This window comes from Fundulus heteroclitus, chromosome 21 (genome assembly GCF_011125445.2).
Source record: "Fundulus heteroclitus isolate FHET01 chromosome 21, MU-UCD_Fhet_4.1, whole genome shotgun sequence".
Taxonomy (NCBI): domain Eukaryota; kingdom Metazoa; phylum Chordata; class Actinopteri; order Cyprinodontiformes; family Fundulidae; genus Fundulus; species Fundulus heteroclitus.
This window is the reverse complement of record NC_046381.1, coordinates 14,367,532-14,389,870: the sequence shown is the minus strand read 5'-3', so window position 1 is coordinate 14,389,870 and position 22,339 is coordinate 14,367,532. Positions and strand designations below refer to the sequence as shown.

At 40.4% G+C, this 22,339-nt stretch overlaps 1 protein-coding gene across 4 annotated transcripts in view; it reads right to left on the bottom strand.

Moving 5' to 3' along the window:
• Positions 1–20,017, bottom strand: part of arfgef1 (ADP-ribosylation factor guanine nucleotide-exchange factor 1 (brefeldin A-inhibited)) — an 87,936-nt gene extending 67,919 nt beyond the window's left edge. For 3 of the 4 annotated variants that reach the window (XM_036125324.1, XM_036125326.1, XM_036125327.1), the window contains exon 1: positions 19,637–20,017. In XM_036125324.1, coding sequence (XP_035981217.1) covers positions 19,637–19,760 — 124 coding nt within the window. In that variant the 5' untranslated portion in view covers positions 19,761–20,017. The remainder of the gene's footprint in view (positions 1–19,636) is intronic. The other variant, XM_036125325.1, reaches the window with a different exon arrangement.
• Between the last annotated feature and the right edge of the window lie 2,322 nt (positions 20,018–22,339).

Here is a 22,339-nt window from a genome sequence, read left to right as displayed (position 1 = left end):
AACCTTCACAATAAAAGCCTTATTGCATTGTATTCATTTTCTCTGCCTGCAGGATGCACATGATTGATATTCTTTAATCAAGGGCTGTTGTCAAAACCATATTATCATGCAAGAAAAGTGAAATATGCATGGGGTGATATCAGGTTCTGAAGCATGGGCTCCATTGCACACCCTTTACCTGCTTGTGCACAGGGCATTTAATCCTGCGACAGCCATACAAACAATGGCTTTGTGTGGCTAACCCAAAGCCATTTACTTAATGAGCTTTAGTGTTCGTTGTGTGCGGTTTGGAAGAGGAAGTTGCAGAAACACACTAGAACTGAATAAAAACTAGAGATTCACAGACTTTGTTAAAGCTCTGCAGACTATTACACTGCAGAATTAGGCATTAAAAACAGGATACCTTTTTTAACTGTTCTCTTAAAATGAAAAAAAAATACGTACTTTAAAATGTCTGACATTCCCCGTTAAAGATTATGTTTATAACATATTTACATCCCGCTTTGTAATCTAGTGCTCATGCGTGACTCATTTTCAATGGGGAACTGACTTCAAGCTGAGTTTGCTGCAGCAGCACAGCGGCGCTGACTGACTGACCGCCTGTCAGAGCTTACAAAGCGGGAGGGGCTGATGGTTTGCTGAAAAGACCGTAAACTCAGAGCAATCAGTGCTTTTCCTTGTTGCCAAAGTCTCAAACAACATTGAAAAAAACAAAAAACAAAAAAAAAACCTCTAGATCCATTGCTTGTCACTTTTGAACAAAAAAAAGTCACTGGGGCGGTCTGGAAAGATGCTAAATAGTTGGCAGCAGTCAGTGTTGATGAAAGTGAGGCGAACATGTGACAGCAGATTGTTAGCTCCTCTCATTAGTCCCCTTAGTGCGTGTTTCTTAAGGTGGAGAAGATCGGTAAAATAATCTACTGTTCTCCAGTTTTGCATTGCATTACATTGAAATGACTGTTGTCATTTCAGCTTTTAACTTTTTGTTCTCTCTCTCTCTTTTATCTTCATAGTAGGTACACCTGGTCTGGCGTTCTGTTAACTGTGACATCATCCAGAGAAGACGGCTCACCCGCCATTACCATCTAATGTAGAACAGATTACTGGATCAATGTGTGCTTCTGTGCTTTTTTGTCTCTCTTGTTGTGTTTCTGCTCTGTCTTCTGTAACCCTCAGTCGGTCGAGGCAGATGACCGTTCATACTGAGCCCGGTTCTGCCGGAGGTTTTCCTTCCTGTTAATGGGGAGTTTTTCTTCCCACTGTCGCTTCATGCTTCCTCAGTATGAGGGATTGCTGCAAAGCCATGTACAATGCAGACGACTCTCCCTGTGGCTCTACGGTTCCCCAGGAGTGAATGCTGCTTGTCGGGACTTTGATGCAATCAACTGGTTTCCTTATATAGGAAATTTTTGACCAATTTGTATAATATCATTGATTTTGACTTTGTAAAGTGCCTCAAGATGACATGTTTCATGAATTGGCGCTATATAAATAAAATTGAATTGAATTAAAACAATGTTGTTTCGGTTAGAGTCTCCCTAAAAAGCTGAATACGACCTTAACAATACCGTTAAGAGGACAGATAAGGCTGAAGCTTGTCGTGGCCCAAACCCTGTTTTTATAACAGGTTTTGCTACCCATGACAAAACAATTATTAGAGACACGAGGTGAATAAGAAGGTTGAAGCTATGTGTGAACAGAATTCAGGGAATTGTGTTAGTGCACGTTTCTGAGAAGAAAAAAAATTATTAAAAGCATTTTCTTTATAATTCTGGGTGGGATAGATTTCCAACGAGGGAACAGAGAGACTCTCCTCTCTGCACTCTGACCACAGGCGAGTTAGACAGCCTTTGTAGGAAGAGGCTCACAGCAGCACCACTCTTTCAAGACAATAATTGCAGAACGATTGGTTCTTTCACAGTAAGTCACCAATAACACAGAAGAAACTAGTCACTTTTTTGAAAAAAGGTCGCTGGATGGGTCTGAAAAGTTTCTAAATATAGTGAGATAATTCTCTAAATTGGCAGCAGTGACCAGGTGTTTCCTCAGATTAGAAGTATTCCCGCCGCCGGCCTTGCATTTCACGTCGGATATCGCAGCGATATTTTGTGTGACTGCAGCTTTATTACTAGAGCAAATGGCAGAGACACAAACCGGAATACAGACATGAGCTAGAAAAATGTCTCTCATAGCTTTAGCTCTTTACCCTAATCATCTTTCTCCATATATTTTCAACCATTTCTAAGGAGGAAATTAAGGCCCCTTTTAACAATGTTGAGACGTTCTCATAAAGCAATCATGACTTTATAGAAATCGACATTTCCATCCGCCTGCGGGTCAGTTAGACTAAACTAAGACATTAAGGGAGCTTACCGTCTGATGAACAGCATCATCATTTAGTAAGAACCACAACTGTGTGTGCAGCAGGTAACATGACAAAGCCACACTCAGCAGGACACAGATTCTTGCTGACTTAAGCTGTTAGATGAACATTAACTCAGTAACCAGATGTTCTGCCAACAACATACCTATCACACAGTATCACTGTCACAGCAGCAAATACTCTGCAAGAGCACAAATGCACACAGATCTCCGGAGAGCTTTAACCATTTCATCAGTTATGACACAACAGAGGATGCACGGGGATGTTTAGCTGGAGGGAGGCAACCAGATAAACAGACTCCTCCCTGGAGATGCTCTACAACACATAACAGCTCGCAGAGAGGGGACAACGAGTTCAGACAGAGTGAGGACAGTAAAAGAGAGATGGAGACAAGCACCAGACTGGCCTGTGGGGAAAAAAGAAAAGAAAAATCTGGTCCGTGTACCTTTCCCTGTGATCTTTGCTCATGAGAAAAATGAGCATGTGTTCACGTGTTGCAAAGGCAAAAGCAAGGGACAGTATTCTCTGTGAACATACAGATACATTTTAAGCTTCTCTGGCCTTAGGTTGGCTCAAAAATCTGTATACAAGTGCATCTTACAAAGGGTAAAATCTCACCAATCAGTCAATTTATTTCAGTGTTTCATTCCACTCAGAGTGATGATTTTTCAGTATTAATTTTTTGGTAATTGTGTTGATTACAACAAATGAAAACCCATTATTCAGTTTTTCAGATTATGTGAATGTTGCATAACACCAATAAAAAGATGATCATACAAACAGAAATGTGAGACTACTGAGAAGCTTATCCACGTACTGCACAATCTATGCAGTTAATATTTTGCATGAATTACTGCATCAATGCAGCTTGGCATGGAGGCACTGGGCCCACGTTGCTTTGTTACCATTGTTCAGCTTATCTGCATTATTGGATCTCATGTCTAAGATGTTTATATAGCCACTCTATGAGGTTTTGGAGATTTTCAGGTGAGTTCGCTCGACAATGAAGCACAGTGAAACCATTGTCATTTAAGCAGGCATTGGTAGTTCAATCAGTGAGGGCAGGTGTCAAAGTCAGCTGGAAAACAAAAACTCAAGCTTATCAGTAGCTGGAAGTATGAAACGCTGTATAATTTCCTGGCCACTTCTGAATGTTACTGATGTTCAGACGAGGCTTAACACAAGGAATGCGGCAGCAGTGGCCCGTGTCCTGGATACATCTAATCCCAGACGTAGTACCCGCCTTGTGAATCTCTCTTCAACTCTTGAATGGACATTACGTCACAATCCTCTCAAAGCTGCAATTATCCCCGTTGCCTTTTTAAAAACAACCCTTCTTTCTTCCACTCAACTTTCCATTAATAGCTGCATGTGAAAAGCCAGCTGTTTTAACAATAGCCTTTTATATCTTACCCTGTTTAGGCCACAACATGGCCATATGTAATACTTTAATTTTCTGAGAAAATGCATTATGAATGTTCATCATCTGTAATTCATAATCATAATTCCAAATGAACAGAAATCAATGCAATCACCCTGTGCATCATGAATCTATGGAATACTTGAGTAATATTCAGAACAGCAGTTTGACTGTCATGCAGAGGAAGCCAAATTTACAGCAGACAAAATAAGTACACAACAGTACAGAGTTTTACTCGGTTTATACGTTTCTAATCGGGCCATTGGCATGAAATCCACACCAGATCTCAGCCATAGCCAAAGCAATCCATACGTATAAGAGACCAAAACAAATTATTTAACAAATGTGGTTATGTGTAAAAAAATCTGTAATGGAAATATGTATCGAACATATGGAGACAAGGATGTGCAAAAAGGCATAGAAAGCCAAGAAACAAGGTTAAATCTGTCAGGATTTAGAAAGCTTTCCTGATGCTGATGCAAATCAATATCTGCTGCTTTAAGAATAACTGATGGCCTACAAAAAGGTATTTCATCAAAGTGGTACAATTGGTGAAACCAAAGAGACATTCACAAAAAGAGTCTAACTGCTCTAAAACACACCGATGGCAATGGTTACAGCTGCATTTCTAAAGGTTTCATTGTTCCAGTAATTGTTGTTGAAGCCATAATGTGGAAGTGGAAAGAACATTGCTTCACCATAAATGATTCATCTGGCCAGGGGTCCCCTGTAAGTCTTCTGACAAGAATAATAAACAAAAATTGTCAAGGAGCAAAGGAGGACTCAGAGACAACTTCAGAAAGATCTGGAGACAGCAGGTACGGTGTTTCCAATGAAAACAATAAGCAACACACTAAATGCAATGGCCTCCAACCACATCACTGCAAAAGAATCCACGACTGAAGAACAAAACATGCTCAATCTTCTTTTGAGAAAGCCAGTAAAATACAAGGAGAATATAATCTGGTGAAATGAGGTCAACGCTAAACTTTTTAGATGTCATTGCAGGAACCCTGTTTTTAAAAAACATTCTGCACATACCTTAAAAATCACTGTGCCAAAAATCACAATTGTCTGGTGGAAACACCATGGAGTGGGCTCTCAAACAACACATGGTACTGGCTGATTTTATTTTATTGAAAGAAGGATGAATGGAGAAATGTACCAGGGTGTTCTCGATAAGAATCTGAATATCAAACAAGCGTAGGTTTTTAAGCAAGACAGACCGAACAAAAGTCAAGGAAACTCTTGATTGGCTTCGGATAAAGAAAGTAAAATAGCTAATTAAGCCTCGTCAACTGCTGGCTTGGAAACCATGGAAACAACTGCTGACCAGAGTGCACAGAAAGGACCTCCATAGTCTCAGAAGATTTGAAAGACTGCGTGAAATTATTATGGGTCCAAAGCAGAGCCGAGCGATGCATGTGACCAGTTTCAGGAGACTTTTTATCAAAAGATATTTAATACATTTCTGCACCTGTTTGATACTTATTCACAGTCTCTCTCAAAATTTCTTTACCCATATCATTTGTGAACAAATTTGCTTTTTTTTTTGCATAAGTGAAATTTTGGGTTGCTAAAGACATAGGGGGCAATTTTATGTCAATTGGCACATTAGAAATAGTTAAACAGACAAGAACATTGAAATGTTCAATACTTATTTTAATATCTGTAAATGTGACATAAAGAAGACTTCAACATGAAAAAATATGTTATGTTTTAAGGATTAAAAAGGAAAGATTTATGCCCAGCTTTAATTCAATCATATAGACTCTCGTCAATATTGACTCTTTAATGTTTTCATTGGCAAGAGCTTTTGAGAACATTTAACCACAACGACGTGCACAGATACACTAATAAAGACCACCAAGCCTCTTCAATTAGCTTTTGGGACGATGAACGTCAATGTTTCCACCTCCACTCTCTAACAAACATATAAATATACAGCAGCTGCAATTATAGGGAGCTTGATTAAAATCCGACCGAGACATTTCCATTGTCCAGGATGAAAGCAAAGGTTGCACAACTCTAATTAAATTTGGTGTGGAAGAAGGAAGTGGTGTCAAAAGGTTGTTAGGGCTGACTAATCGCATGCGCACGCGTTTATGCATGCGTGCGTGCAAGTGCGATCTGCATGTGTGTATCTGAATCTTTGCATATGCGTGTTCCACCAATCCGCCACCCTCACTCTCGCCTGCGTAAGCCCTCCTCTAATCACTAGTCTCAGTCCTGTGGCTGAATCAAGGCTCTCATTTTCAAGCCAAAAAGTCCCAAAGCACTTCGCCTCCACATGGCCTTGATTACTCAGCTGTTGGTTTTGTTACTGAAATCAATTCAGTTTAATGATTCCACTCTGGTCAAATGATTTAGCACTTCATGCTCAAAGGGTATGGTGTACCCTTTCTGTGCTGTTACAGGAAGGTATTATACTTATCGCACTGACTGGAGACAAATATCCAGTCAAGTGAAGATAAAATCAGTGTGTTTGGTGTTAGATGAACCTTTCTTAGCTCATTGAGCCAAAAGAAACTTTTCTAATCCAATATCCTTCAGAAGAAAGCCATAGAAGAGTACAAACTTTACCCAAACACTCCTGTCCTTTGGACTGTTAATGCAGTGTATGGAATATCTGGTTTAAACTGCATCCAGCTGATGAGACTAGATGATACAAAGCAATTGGCTTAAAGAACCAAAACTTTGCAGCACGTTTTGGAAAGCTAAGAATACCCATTATTTGCTTTCACAAACAGGGTAAGGTTTTACAACCCCACACTGTTTTATAGGACATGTAATTGAGTATTTTTGATACAGGTTGGTTAGTCCATATATTGCAGCTTTTTTGCCTGTACAATTCTACAGCTGTCCTAATCAGGGGTGGAAACACCCATCTCTAGCCAAATGCCTCAACCTACAAACCCCCAGGGGCGTGAATTTTGAACAAGATAACAGCATTTAGTTGTACAACTGACCTTTTGGGAAACCATTGTGCCTGATATGGTCGTCTCAGATAGGACCATAATCAAAGCCATTTGGTAGATGCTGTAATAGCATTAGAAGCATTATACTTATAGCAAAGCATTTAGTTTCTGAAGCAAAAAACTTACAGGCAAATTTGCTTTTATCCGCACAAGATTTGGAATCGGCAAAAAAAAAAAAACATGTTTTGAGCTACATTATTTAGAAAGACATGAAGCAGAGAGGAGGTGAGCTAGCATCTCTGTTGCAGCCGTTTCTACAAACATAAGTAAAAAATTTAAGTATTTCTGAATAAAAATAAGGCTCATACAATCAAAAGGACAGAACAAAAAGAGCTTACACCCAGTGGGTACCACAAGCAAGCAATCCACCATGTTTAGATGTGCTCCGATGAGAAGTGTTAAAAATTTGGAACGAAATCTGATGTTCCTGTTGGAAGCTGTGGTCACTTCCTGTTTTGGTGGTGAAGGACTACTAAAGACTTCCCGTCATGTTTTGAAAATGTCGGCTCAAATTATCTGATGTTGGTTAATATTTGAAACAGATAAACAATGTCAATGAGAGCAATCAAGCACACTAAATTTGGGGAAGATCCAATGATCTTCCCCAAATTTAGGGGTCGCCATTGATGCAAATTCGAATGTAATCAAATGGAGCTGTTGGTAGGTTGACGAAGATCATTCATATTCAGTTTGAAGCAAATCGCATCATGCGTGCGTGATTTAGAGCAAAACTTATGCAAACGGCATGCTATGGAAATTCACCGCTCAGCCACGCCATCAAGCCAGCTGTTACAGTTCAGAACAGGATTCAGCATCAACATGCTTTGTTAGATCACACTTTGCTTGAAAGTTGTAAGCTTTTAAAATAAGGAAATCCACTGGAGAAACTGGCAACTTCCTGTTTTAAGTGGGGTGGCTAAAGTGATGTAATCAAACGAGCACAACTGTAGTGAGTACTTATGCGAGATGACTCACACAAAGTCTGGTGCTAATGTGACCTGTGTTAAAGTTATTACAGTTTCGTCTTTCATGGCGAGTAGTCAGATATTGAGGCTTGGCCCCACCCACATACTATCATGCTGCAAGTTAACTTTTGATCCCCAATGGGTGTTGACTATCCTGGGAGACTTTGAAGCGTGTAACTCAAAATCTGTGGGAGGAGTTTGCTCAAATACGACACGAGCGAAAGGCACAAAAAGTCGGCTTTGATTCAAAATGGCCCATTTCCTGTCGGGTTTGGACCACTGCTCCAAGAGACATTTTTGTAGGTGTTGATTCTTTTAGTGAGCTGGGTGGCACTGTGGAGGAGACAGGCCACACCCACCTAATTTTGGGGTGGATTCCTGTGGGGGGCTGGACTAGGATAGACCAGATCGATTTTGCCGCAGAGCCGATGATCTATGTGGAAATTAGAGCCAAACGTATGGCTATGGCGTGACACCGCACTTCGCCATGCCGCCATGACTAAACCCTCCACACAAAAGTCACAGCACTGGAGATCATGTTGGACCATCTTGTTATCTATCATTGCGGAGAGTTTCATTTTGATTAGGTGAAGATGATCAATTACGGGCCTTCAAATGTAAAACATTATACTTCCTGTTCTAAGGGGGCGGGGTTTTAATAACATCATCATTTGACTTTTGGGTTCTGTTCAGTACCACGTGTGGACCAATCACAATAAGTTTTGAGTCTGTATGACTTTCCTTGTTGGAGCTATAGCAATTTTTTTTTTGCCGAGTCAACACATTTTAAGGTCTGGCCCCGGCCCTTCAGCATTCACGAAAACTTGTTATTTTGATAACTTTAGATCCGCCATCCTTTCTGAGCAAACTGATCCCAATTTCAAGCCAATCGATCAAAATGGCTAGGAGGAGTTTAATCAACTATAAACAGCAAAAATGGGGTCAAAAGTTTAAAATAGATCCAAGATGGCCGAGTTCCTGTTTGTTAAAGAACATTGGTGCAAGAGAGTTTTAAGTAGGTCTTGGGTAGTTCTACTAGAGTACTGAATTTCATTACTCTACGACAAAGTAAAGTTAATGCGGAGGGTGTCTTGAAAATTTCAGATTCGGGGGGGGGGGGGGGGGGGGGCGCTTTTGAGCCATTTGTTGTGTGACTTTTGCAAATCCCTTAATATACATAATTCTCCACCAGGCTTGAGGTGTGTGCAAAACTTTGTGAGTTTTTGAAAACGTTTAGGCCTCCAAACAGCCAATTAATTTGTCAGCAGAATAATAAGAAACATCTGAATTACAATAAGCCTTTGCAGCGCTTAGCTACTTTGGCCTAATTATTGATCAAAAAGTAATTTAGATAAAATACAAAAACTACCAAACTGGCACAGAAAACTAAAGCAGGCCAGAAACTGGGGTTTCTCTTCATCTAATCTGCTGGCAACATCTTTAATTCATCACCGTTCTAACGACGGAAAGCTGCATCAGTGGAGAGATATCATGTATTATGGATGGAGGTATCGTTGTAGGGCAAAGAGTGTAAGAAAACCTACTAACACTTCCAACTCAGTTCGAATGAAGTTCTGGTTCTGAAAAAAGTGGAGCTATATGAAAGAGTCAGCCAGAGATGGGCCGATTTTCCCTTGATCTGCTCAGACTGCTGATCAGAAGATCAAATGGTGAAAATATTAATTTTTCTCCCTTTCGTTAAAAGAAATTAAAAGTAAGAAGTCCAGCTATTTTAGCTCGAAAGAAATTCCATCTAAAAGCAGTTTTAGGTTGGGTAAAATCGGATAAAGGTTGCAGACATAACCATCAGGAAGGTTTCACTGCACAGTTTTCATTGCACAGTTCTGCATATTAAGGTGTTAAGTATATTACATTTACTGCATGCTTTACATGTTACAATACCATTACTATGAACACACACTTCTCTCACACACTCTTAACAATCAGGAATGTTTTATTGCACAGTGCTGCATATCAAGTTTAAGAACATTGCACAAAATTCACCATAAGCCTGAATGTATAATCAAAAAACCTTCAAGTGACTGATTCATCCAACATATTGGATCATGTTTAGGTGGGAATGACTTTCGCAACATGGTGCAAGTACAAGCAGACCAGAGAGACCATCTTGCATGCTCTGATCTTAACAAAAAAAAACATGTACATATTGTTATAACCTGCACTCATTGCTTATTGTGTGTCGTGTGTCCTAACCCGGAGTATGTCCTGAAAAAAAATTCCCCACAGTAACACGCAGTGACAATAAAACTTCCTTGATTTCTCTGTTATTTTCACTAATATATTAAATACCCTGCAACACATTTGTTCTCTTGCGTGTCAGTGTCTCTAGATAAAAAAAAAACCTTATTTGGTCCAAATCAGAAAACTGGAAATCGGCATCTATCAGGAAAAGTCTGATCAGTGAATCCCTAATAAATAAAAAAATAATAATTTTTGAGTAATAACTCACCATAATTAAATTTCTTATTATCATTAAGAAATATGAAGTGCTCAAATTAGCCCTTACAGCACACTTAAGTTATGAAACCACCCCTCAAAAACTCCTTTAGTGCTTGACTTTTAGAGCGCTCTGACAAATAAAAAGGAACATAAAAAGGTCACTGAACGTGGCCGTCGTCCTTTTCCCTTTTTACTCCTTTGTTCCTATCCATGCCTACCAGTCTCTACCAGGTGTGCTGCTGCACACAAATGACTCCATTTCTGTCAGGAATAAGATGCGCATTGGACTGAGGTTGTCGGTTTCACAGATCAGTGAGCAATTTTATTCTGTCGGTGCTCAAACGGACAAGGCTCGCTTCCGACAGCAGCGCTTTCATCACTGCGTTTCCCCCTTTTTAGGAAGGTTGTGTCTGGTCTTTGGAAAGTCACGGTCAAAACCTCAATTAACAACAGGATCATTTATAACCCAGCGCTTATCGTGGGCGAACAGACGGCGGCCGCAGAGAAGCTCGGAGCATGCTATCGCCATTCCTGATGATCAGAGGTGTGTTTGTTGTAGCGGCCTCTCTGCCAACTATCAGGATGGGGGGTGCAGACAGTGGCCTTGTGTTTTGTCGAAAAGCACAGCTTGCAAGCTTATTTTGTATTTGTTTGCAGCTCTAATTCAAGGATGGGGAATTTTTTTTTCCAGCAGAAAAGAAAGGCAGCGGTGCGATGCAAACCGTCACAGAAATGTGAAGGGGGCTTTTTTTTCTCCCCTGTCTAAAAAGGAGATTTTACAGCACAGCTAAATATAATTTAGAACAAAAGCATTTCAGATGTATTAAAAATATAACTTCCAGTTGATGGTCGAGAATGTGTAAAGAATCAAGCTTCATTCTGAATTTTATACAGATGGTACAGTCGAGGGAAGGTTGTAATCATACAAAGAAAACTGGCTGATGTTCAGCTTTACCAGCTACAGTGAACGCACCACAGCCAAGCCTTTTTACCATTTTTTGCACCATTCATTTACAGATGGAAAAGCTGTCTTGTCCTTAAATTTTTGTTTTCTAAATTCATATTATGTTTAGAGACGCACTGATCAGAGTTTAGTTTGAGACTTACAATGTTTGGTGATTGCAAAGCTTCAACTTCCTGCTACCAGTTATAGGCATATCTGATTTTTCTGCTTAAAACCTGTATCACACTTAAAGTTTTCCTGCTTTCCTACTGAGAGCAGTACTGCAGTGACATGGCAGACAAGAGGGCCGTGCAGAGGATGGTTAGAGGAGCCAATCTATAATCACTGGAGGTTCTGGAACGTGCAAACCCTCCATCCAGGCTCTTTTTCTAAATTGCTGCAGGAACAATGCTCTGGTGTCCATTCAGGACATTCAGTTTAATATTTATCTGCATAGCGCCAAGTCCAAATAAATATAATATATAACAAAATGACGTAATTCAAACCAATCATACAGACAGACAGACTCCAAGTCAATAACATCCATTTCAATAAATCCTAGTTTTCAAGCAATATAGTCCAGATTTTAGTCTATAATTCAAATTTTTCTATCTAAGGAACGCCAACAGATTGCATCGACTCACAGACTCGCAGCACTTACTTCTCCTGTACGAGCGTGTAGCAACAGTGGACACTTGCATTGTGCCTTTTGGCAAAAATGTATTCAATTAATTATCAATCTTCATCCCTGGCCATTTTAAAATCTCTTTTAAAACCCATCTTTTCTCTATATTAGTGGGGTGTTGGTTTTATATTGATCATCTGTTTTTGTTAATTGTATGTTTGTGTATTTTATCTCAAACCACATAGGTCACTGTGTGTGTTTTTAAGCACGCTAAAATAAATAAAGCTTGGATCTGACTTTTTCTGCAACACAAACTTTGATGCTTTAAAAAGGACAGAGCGAGAGCAAGAGATAAAGAAGACATGTAACCGATGGGGTTTGTTGTAAAACTTTGGTTTAAAAGCAAATGTTACACTGTGAACAAAGTATTACTCCCAAAAACCGTCAATAATCTTATTATCTATATAGTGTTTATCACGTCAAAAGAAAATCATAACAGCCCAAAATGGGAACTGACTAGTCAGAGAGTTACGAACTAAAAAACTGACCTACAAAACAGGACCGCTGCATTTCAACCGTATGGTGCAAAACCAGCACAAATGTTGCAGGAAAGAAAATATGTGCCAATTTCTGCTCGGCCTAGATGTAACAACTGTCTGCTCTCCCTGCAAACACAGAGTATTCAAAGAGATCACAGCAACGTCCTCTTCTCACGTTGTTTCCTAAACAGTATAACAGGGTCAGCGGTAAATTTCCTCTAGGTTACAAACCTGTTATTATACATTATACCAGATATTTGGTTTATCAATTAGTAGATTCATATCAAACGCTAGACAGAAATGAGAAAATGTATGATGAGCTGCTGGATAATATATCAGAGGTGAAATCAGGTGTGCAGGAAAAGCAATTTATGAGTGAAATGATTAAGAAATGTGAGTAAAAAGTAAAGATAAAACAAAAACAAACAGAGGGGGAATCATTTCCTGGTATTAACTCAATAACAGGCAAGCAATCCCTGCTTTCAGGACTTTATTCAAAAGACAACTGATGCCCCGGAATCAGCGTCTGTCAGTCTGTTCTGTATTTTTTAGGCGTCTCTCTGCTCCAACACATCAGCATTAATTACCTTCTAAGCAGGTCATCAAGTCCACCAGAAGCCTGGTAATGACCCTTCAATTTAAAATCAGGTTCCCTGAGGCAGGTTAGCTTTTAAGGCAGGGCACTAGGCCTCAACAACGAGAATTAAACCAAATATAAGTAACAAGGTTTTGGAGTAGCGGACCTTTCCTAAACTGGAGTTTCTAGCGGCTTTGTAAATAAAAGTGAAAGCAAAAAGCTTGCTGGAGGAAGTAGGCTTGGAAGGAGATGTACACAAGATAAAGGCAGTTCTGTGCAGCCCATTAGTGAGGGAACCATGCTTGTATAATATTCCAATATACATCTAAGGGTTACAGCTTGAAAAGAGTCTGAGCTATCTAAATCTTTATGCAAATTTCAAGACTTGCAAAAATATGTATGCATTTTATTACTTAAAATAGCAGTCTTAGCAGTCTTGGTGAAGATGCATTCAAATAAAGAGAAATAAGCATCTATATTGTGTCTTATTTATACCCCAGGAAAACATAAATGTCGTGGATTCCTAATTAAAACATCCCAGGCACCCTGGTCAATTTAAAAAAAGAAAAAGGGCCTTCTAGTAGGTCCTAAGATGGAGTAGTAAGTGATGTGTTGGGCTCCATACCCCAGTTTTAATCTCTAAACTTTACATTAAAGCTTGTTAAGTTTGGTACTCACCATTGAACGTTGTCTTATTTGCACCAACATTTCAATTAAAATAACTTTATTGGGTAATAAATATTAGCCTCGTGAGACCATCCTGATCTCGCGAGCTTTCAAGGTTTCACTCGCAGATCAGTCTGGATACTCTCCGTTGAAGAAAATTTGGAGCCGTTCACCAAACGAACGTCCAATCAGCGTTGGCTTTGAGGCGGGTTGAGGTGTGACGCAACGGGAAGCGCGTCAGTTCAGTCTTAACAGCATGGCGGCTTCAGCCGATGAAACTAGCGTTAGCGTGGCTATCGAGCAAGTTTTATCGGAATTAAAGAGTATTTCTTTGCTGAACTAACGAGCCTTTACCTGCAGCAGCAAGAGTAGCTTGGCTTGTGGTTGTGTTTTCGTCGTCGCTCTGTTACGAGCGACGACGAATCTGATTGGTTCATTTGGCCCGTCTATCACCAACATAGGCCAATCAGCTAACCAGTATTTTCGCCCCTTCCCAAAATTACTTCAACGGAAGGTTTCCAGATGGATATGCGGAGCAAATCTATCTGGCGGAGTCAGGTAAAATAAATATGGCAGAAGAGACAAATCACACAACAGTTTAGCTGGTCTGAAAGACAAACTGATATATGGATTCAGACATTCCCCTCAACCATCTTGACCTAAAGCTTCACTGAGGTTGTTTTGCAGCGAAAGAGCATGGCTACCATTTGTGCTATGGACTAGCAGTGAAGATGGCCAGCCAGCAACTTAAGGATCTTTGGAAACCATGTCATAACCTCAAAGGAGCTAGCTCCAAACTACCCAATAAAGTCATTTACTTGGAAAACAGGAGCCACAGAAGAGAGCTGAGCATGCTTGTGAGAACAGAATCCACCCAAAGCACCGGCCCAGCTGACTCCTTCACTGAGTCTCTTCTACCAGATCTTTGGTGGGGTTATACTCTTAACCATTTCAGATGTTGCACAAGTTAAGGGCCACAGACTGAATCTCCCTTAGTTTTTAGCCTTTTACAAGGAACAACCAGCAGATTCTCGGGTTTGGATCGAAGGCCATGAGCTGCAGTGTTTGGTTAAAGGCTGACACAAATAATCAGCAGCCTTATCATTTGGATCCCTGTAGGTGAGAACAAGACATTAAAACCCAACTCTTTAATCTACTGGGAGCCAGAGTAGGAGTATAAGACCAGGGTGATATGAGGGTATTTACTTGGTTTAGTAAGAAGTCTGCCTGCTGCAGCTGCTGCTGCGTTCTGAATAGCTTGCAGGCATGAAATTGATGCTTTTTCCAGACCAGAAAGAAGATAATTGGAGTAGTAAATGCAATGACACCAAAGCATTGATAATCTTTCTTAAATGAAAGAGACAGAAACGAGAAATAGATTTGATGTGAGAGTCAAAGCCCTATGAGGAGTCAAATGCAACTCCAAGATTTTTCACATCGGATTTGGTTACTGGGCAAAAAGAAACAACTAGCTGATTGAGTTTAGAACACAGGTGAGTAGGAACCATTATCAAGGTCTCCAACTTTGCTGAAAACCAGGAAATTGCTGGACCGACACTCAACGAGCCGAGATAAACTTCGACGAGGGTTGAAAGCCTATCCAGCTGGTGCAGTTAAAAAGATACATACAATTGGATGTCATCAGCATAGATGTGAAACAAATAATGGAAACAGACAGAATAATGGCAGAACAATGGAAGAAGATGAAAACAAAATAATGGGCCCTGAACTGACCCTTGTGGGGGGAAAAAATGCACTTTTCTGTTTTGAATTAAGCGATTCGGTCAAGTGAAAAATCTTTACAATTTTTACGGACACTGGACGATATATATCACTGACGCAATATCAACTATATTATTCGATGCAAAAGAATGCATGGAGTGCAATAACTGTTGCCCAATATATTCCAAGTATTATGATCTTACATTTTCCATGCTATGGTAACATTCAGCCAGTTGGACAGAATCTCATGTCAGTAGATGCATTGCCCAAAATGCTAGAGGTCAAAGGGTGTAGGAAGCACAGATAAGAAAGAAGAAAACAGGCATATCTCACAACTGACATCATCACCACAAGATATTATCGCCTCTGCAAGATTTTCTAATGTCTTGCAGCCCGAGGCAATCCCAGGACACCATTTTCAGGGTTATCATGCCATCTCGGCCCAGGCCTTGACAACTAACCTGGAAGGAAATACTCAACCTTTTATTTTTTGCATGTTCGGCAAATGATTTGTAAATTGAGGCGTAAATCCATACATCCTCTCCATTTTAGCTTGAGTATAGAAGCGGCGTCGATCAGCCACATCTGTAAACATTTGAAACCGTATTTGTGTGACGACGACGGACCAAAGCCTGAACCCGCTTAAAAAAGGAAAAAGTGATGACCAAATACAGCCAGAGGGCCTTTGATATTTTGAGTTAACCGTCAGTCTTACCCCATTTCTGTTCTCTCCCATCAGACCGCTCCGCACTGAGGAGCCGGCTGACTGATCCGAAGATAAAAGGACCCCTGTTGCTGCTGTAGCTCGGAGAGTGTTGGAAACTAAGATAATATACTTCTTGTGAAAGCACAGAGTGACATTTTGAAAAATCAAGGAGAAAGGTCGGTGTCGGTGCTAGACTGTCTGGCAAAAAGGTAAAGCTTCTCAGATCAGCCCCTTGTTCTGTGGCAGTGAACTATCACGCAAAAGCTAGTTTTCACACTGAGGCAATCTCCAACTGGAAGACTTTTAGACAGCAAAGCGGAGACCGACAAAGACACTCTCTTTGAGATGTCTCGGGAGCAAGAGGGGGTTATGTAAGTCACTCAGTATACTGGGTCACCCAGTTGTTTTGGATGTACACGATTACTATGCCGCCGCAAACGCTCAGTGCAGAGGTTCTCATTTTGCACAATCTGAGTGTCTCAGCTCCATCCAACAGGTTTCCCCCCTACTTTGTACCTTGGATACACCTTTGATATGAGAATTCTGCTGCTACTATTAACTCTAATCCATCTCTGCTTTTTGAGTAAAATAATTGCACTAAATGCATTTTCCAAGCAGCCCGAAAACAACATCGCTTACTCATGTCAATTAAGATGTTTATGCTCAGAAAAAGTCTGGAAGGTCACAAATCGGAGGAGCAGCGCTATGCAAACCCCACACTTTAAGCACAAGTTAAACACAAACAACTCTCAAGGACGCTGTCTTTCTGTAGCCGCACGGACAGCGAGGAGTTATGATGAATGTGCGTTTGTGTGGGTGGGTGGGTCGGTCGGTGCAGCAAAACAGAGCAAGTCTGAGCGAACATAAATGGAGCATTTAACCTTCCAGGCCAATACAAATTCTTGCACCACCGGGCCTGACAATAACGGCATCATTGTCAGAACAGGTAGGATGTTTGGTTGCTCCATAACATGGGCTCTTTGTTTCTCCAACGGTGTCAGGTTACTGACAGCGCTGAAACCAAAAAAAAAAAAAAAAAAAAAAAAAAAAAAAAAAAGGAAGCACGGGCTACTTCCAGGCAACAGAGCAGATAAAGAGCCTAAGATTTAGGTGTTCTATCTAGGAGATGTGATCCTGCCAGAGGTGAAAAGTGCATCTTATAGTGTACTTTACCGGGGGTGGGGTATGCATATTTTGTCAAATGTCTATAAAGCCTTTAGAAGCAAAAGGAAGTGTATGTACCAGACATGTTTATCGTTATTTAGGGCTTCCCCTTCTGCTAGCAAATTTGAAATGTCAACTGAACTGTTACAATATGAAGATATCTACTTTGTATCTGTCTAAAGTCCCATGGTGGAAACACAGTGTTTTGAAATACTTGGTACATTTCTGCATTTTGTCCTGTGACAACAAGCTTCAATGTATTTTATTGGAATTGTAAGAGACAAATAAAGAAAAAAAATAGTGGATAATTGTGAGGTAGAAGGAAAACGATACATAGTTTTGAACGTGATCTGTATCAAAGAGTCCAAGAAGAGTGGTACGCTCTTGTAGTCAGCACATCTGACTCAAGTGCAGAACCTAAACTGTACTTTGGGAGATTGTTGTTAGAGTCGGGTCTTGACTTTGACTACACCATTCTAACATATGACTACTGCTTTAAACCAAACCACTCCATTGTGGCTCTGCCAGTAGGTTCAGGACTGTTGTCCTTCTGATGAACCTCTGTGCGGATATTAAGTCTTTTGCCGCCTCTTGCAAAATTTCTTCTGATATTGCCCCGTATATCTGCGCCATCCAGTTTCCTGTTAAATTCAAGATTATGTTTTCCTGTCCCTGCAGAAGAAACGCATCCCCACTGCTGCTAACCCCTGTGTTTCACAGTAGGGTTGCTGTGTTTACGGTGATGTGCAGTGTTAGTTTTCTTCCACAGAGTGGTTTTAGATTTAGACCAAAAAGTTAGATTTTGGTCTTATCTGACCAGAGCACCTTCTTCTACGTGGGTGTGCGTAACATGGCACGTATAAAAAAAAAAAGAGTCCCAAACAGGACTCCATCTAGCCCTTTTTAAAAAGGGCAGTTTTGTAAAATTAGGTGACAAATAGTTTCTAAAAGCTTCTTCACCTAAGCTGTGGATCTTTACAACTCCTCCCTAGTTACCCTGTCTCTGCAGGTTATGTGCCACGCTCTTTTCATTTCAATGTGATGTTGTTTCAGAAGCTAATCCTGCTTTAAACCTTCCCACATCGTTCTCCCTGGTCTGTCTGCTGTGTCTACATGATGCAGTTTGCTCATGAATGTTCTCTAACAAACAAAACACAATAAACATTTTAAAAATAAATAAACACACACTACTCAAGGGGACTTCTGAAGTCAATTGGTTGCACTGGACTTTATTTAGGGGTAACATGGTAAAAGGGGTTGTTTAAAATTATGGTACACAATTTTCTGATATTTTCTTTTTGGGAATTGTGAAAATAAAGTACCCCTTTCCCTTCACAATATCCTTAGTTGGTCTATCACATAGCAGTCCAATAAGATACACAAAAGTTTGTTTTTGCTAGCCACTGTACACCATTTTTAAGGACCATAAAGCCGGGAAAACAGAATCACCTCATCGGCTTCGTATGCTTTGAGCTGCGGGATTATTTTTGATTATAGTTTCGCTGAACTAAAACAAACTATTGATCGCACAAAATCCCTCTTCAAGCCTCGGCAAACAGTTCGTTACACACACATGCTAACAAACGGCTTCGTGAAGCTAGCAAACGCAGCCTCTATCAAACCGGATGTAACCGGCGCTTACTTCAAAATAAAAGCACGTATCACGAGTCGTATTTCCTATTTTTTATAAGCGCCTTATCAGTAAACACACATTACGAGCCTTATTGTTACGAGTCAAACGCAGCATACACAATACTAGTTTATTTTAACGCTTTAGTTGACACTGCGTGTTGTTATCGCATATTTTTTAATGCGGCTATAACCGGAAGTCCACATCGGGCTTCCGACACTTGACACGGCACCGACAGAAGAACGGTGCCGCCGTGAACAGAGTATTCCTTCACGTTTCTTGCCCCCTTACACATCACGTAGCAACAACACACCAGAGGCCGGGGAGAGCCCTGCGCGATAGGCGACTCGAGAGCTAAGCGAGCAATGGGCGCAGTGAAGGACAAAGACACCTGCTCACGGTGTTCCAGGAAGACACGGGGGGGGACAGTCTCACCTTTGGGGGGGGGGGACAAACATAATCAATTAGGGTCGTTTTACCAACAACTTGTCAGTGTAAATTGCGTCAGTGTTTGCAGTCTCTCTCTCGCGCTACTTTGTTTCTGAGCGATGTTTCTGGCCTGCTCTTGCCCATCGCAGCAAACACCCACTAGTCCTCCTTGCTGCTGCTGCATTTCCGTGTTCCGTACGGAATCATTTCCACGCCACGTCGGAAAATAACACTGATTTTTTCCCCCAATAATACAACACAACAACCCGCCCCACCTCACTGGGAGCAGCGGGCCGCTGCTGCTGCTGCTGGTGGGCAAACACTGCGACATTGTTCCGGGATAAATAACAAGTGAAAGGGCTGCGTGACGTGTCGAAATCAATGGGGTCCAAGTCGGGACCGTGGAGATGCGAAAGCGGCGGAACTTACCGAGTGCCACCTCGCAGGCTTTGCGCAGCTGCGAGTGGTGAGCCTTCTTCACCTCCTTGTCGGCCAGTATCTTCTCCAAAGCTCGTGTGAGGAACATGTTTTTCGTCTTTTTGCCCTCATACATGTCGCACCGGAATCTGGAGCGAGGTGTGCCTGGTCCCAAGGAGACGGGGGAGGGAGGGAGGGAGGGAATGGAGGAAGGTGGAGGCCTGCAGCCGCCTCGAACGGAGATGTATCCCTTCGCTAATTGTCAGCCGCGGGAGCCCTTAGCAGACACGCATACATAAACGCGGAAGGTTGGGGGGGTAAATCCCTCAGATTGCCGTCAACGACCTGCCTCCTGCGCCATGTTGGAGAGAGGAAGCGACGTCACGTAACGTTACGGAGCGGCCGCGGTGAGGCAGCACGGAGCGGCTTTCCTCCGCTGAGACGTTCAGGGACCCGGTTAAAGAAACCGTGGTTTTGGTTTTCCGGAAAAAAAATCGAATTGCCTGAAGGTACACGGACCGGTGGGCCCATGTTCACCTGAAATACTAACCTTGTCGACAGGACCGTGTTTGATTTTGTTGTGGGTTAGTGCACGTTTTGTTAGCATTAAAGAAGAACAAAACTAAATAACAAGCAAACAAAAAAGTTTAGGAGACTTTCGTTTTAACCTTTTAACTGTCAACCCCCAAAATGGCAAAAAAACAAACAAAAAAAAAAAAAAACGCACAAAAAGCATACCCAGATTAAAGTAGATGCTGTTCTTGAACCTTTTGGAATAGATGCAAAAGCTTAGTGTCTTAGTGTAAGTATGCTGGTGAAGATTCTCAGTCATCCATGTCATGGTCATTCCCAAAAAAAGTAAAAAACAAAGCAACTGGACTTGTTTTCCGTAGTTTGAAATTTCATACTATGGAAAACAAGTCCAGTTGCTTTGTTTTTTACTTTTTTGGGGAATGTCTTAGTGTAAAGGTAACACAATTTTTTTTCTAAAACTGAGCAGTCCAATTAGTTGCACTGATAACCAGTTTTTAGGAGAGTTTAAGTTGGAACACATAAATTATGCATTTTCTGCTCTCGTTTTTTGATGTTTTGTTTGTCATCCAGCTAATATTTTCTGTATCAAAAATATAAGCAGGTCTTATATTCCGAGGAACAGACATTTTGTGGGATATTGCTATTTAAAAACATGAAACCATTGGCACCCCCCACCCCCCCAAAAATGTTGATTTATATTCTGACACCTTGCACACCAGCCACATAATTCTTTATTGGATTTCAGAACAGATTCTCCCACCTGAGCTGTGGGTTTCTGCAGCACTTGTCTGAGTGCTCTGCTTGTTTACATCATATAGTTATTGGATAATTGGTACATTACATATTTTAGGGAATAAAGGTAAAGCAGGCATCGCCATTGCAAATATAGGAAAACCCAAGTCCATGATATTTTAGGCCACTGCATGGACACAGGTTTCAACCCCTAGTTCAATTGTTATTGGAATTGCTAATAATAATAATAATAATAATAATAATAATAATAATAATAATAATAATAATAATAATAATAATAATAATAATAATAATAATATAACTAGTGTTTTTGTAAAGGGATTTATGGTACACAATATAGCTACTTAAGAAAAAGCCTTAAGCTTAATATTTTTCTTACTCTACATGAATATGCATAACAGAGTAGTGATAACGCTATAGATATAACTAAAACTTTAGAGCTCAGACTTAGCTCTTTCCTATTTTTGTTTTTATCCTGGTAAAGAGTGAGTGGAGGGATGGGATCTTGCATGAAAATGCACTGAGAAGTAGAAATGATTTCTAAGCATGTTAATTCTGTCACCACTCATCAGTCATTACTTGAATGTTTCAGGTGCAATACACCTCAGAACTGAGACTTTAAACGTTACACCGGCCAACAAAACTAAAGCATTTTCTTAGAGCAATGGAACAGAATCCATTTTTTGTATCTCAATAAACTGAATTGAATTAAATCACTCAATTGGGTTAAGCTGGCACAAAAAAAAATCATAAATTCATACATTGGACTTTGTATTTGTTATCTAATATCAGCCTGTTGTAGACTTTATGACTTTATTAAAATTTGACATTTGGAAATATGCTAATTGTGCAGCTTGAACAGATATTGACTAACTAAACATAATCAGTTAGTTGAATTAGTTTGTTGTTATTATAAGCACTACTAGGGTGTTCCCCTGTTCAACCTATCACAGATAAGCAAGTACAGTGAATGGATGGATTTTTATACTCAAATTTGTGAAATAGTAGTTTTTCACAACTAATAAAATATGCAACATGCAGTGGATGTTTAATAGCAGCTCTCTCTTGCAGCCTTTAGTGACATTTATCTGAGTCCAACAGCAAATACATGTAGAAAATCTGGCAATGTGACAACCCAGATTTGGTCATCGTAGGCGGTGTATAGTTTGCTTATGCTTAGGACCGTCTTATGAGTCAGCTTCGTCTTTTTCTGAGTCTATAAATAAAAGATGAGCTGAAGAATCTGCAACTAGAAGTTGTCATTCAAAGGCACGGTCATTTGAAACATTTAGGACACCCCATGAAATATTCAGTTCTTCATTAAGAAACATTTGCATTTAATGTCCAAATTTGTTTTAATTTAACTCTGGAAACCATATTGATTTATTTGCAGGTGAACCAGAAAAATAGACTTTGTTTTGTCCTTTA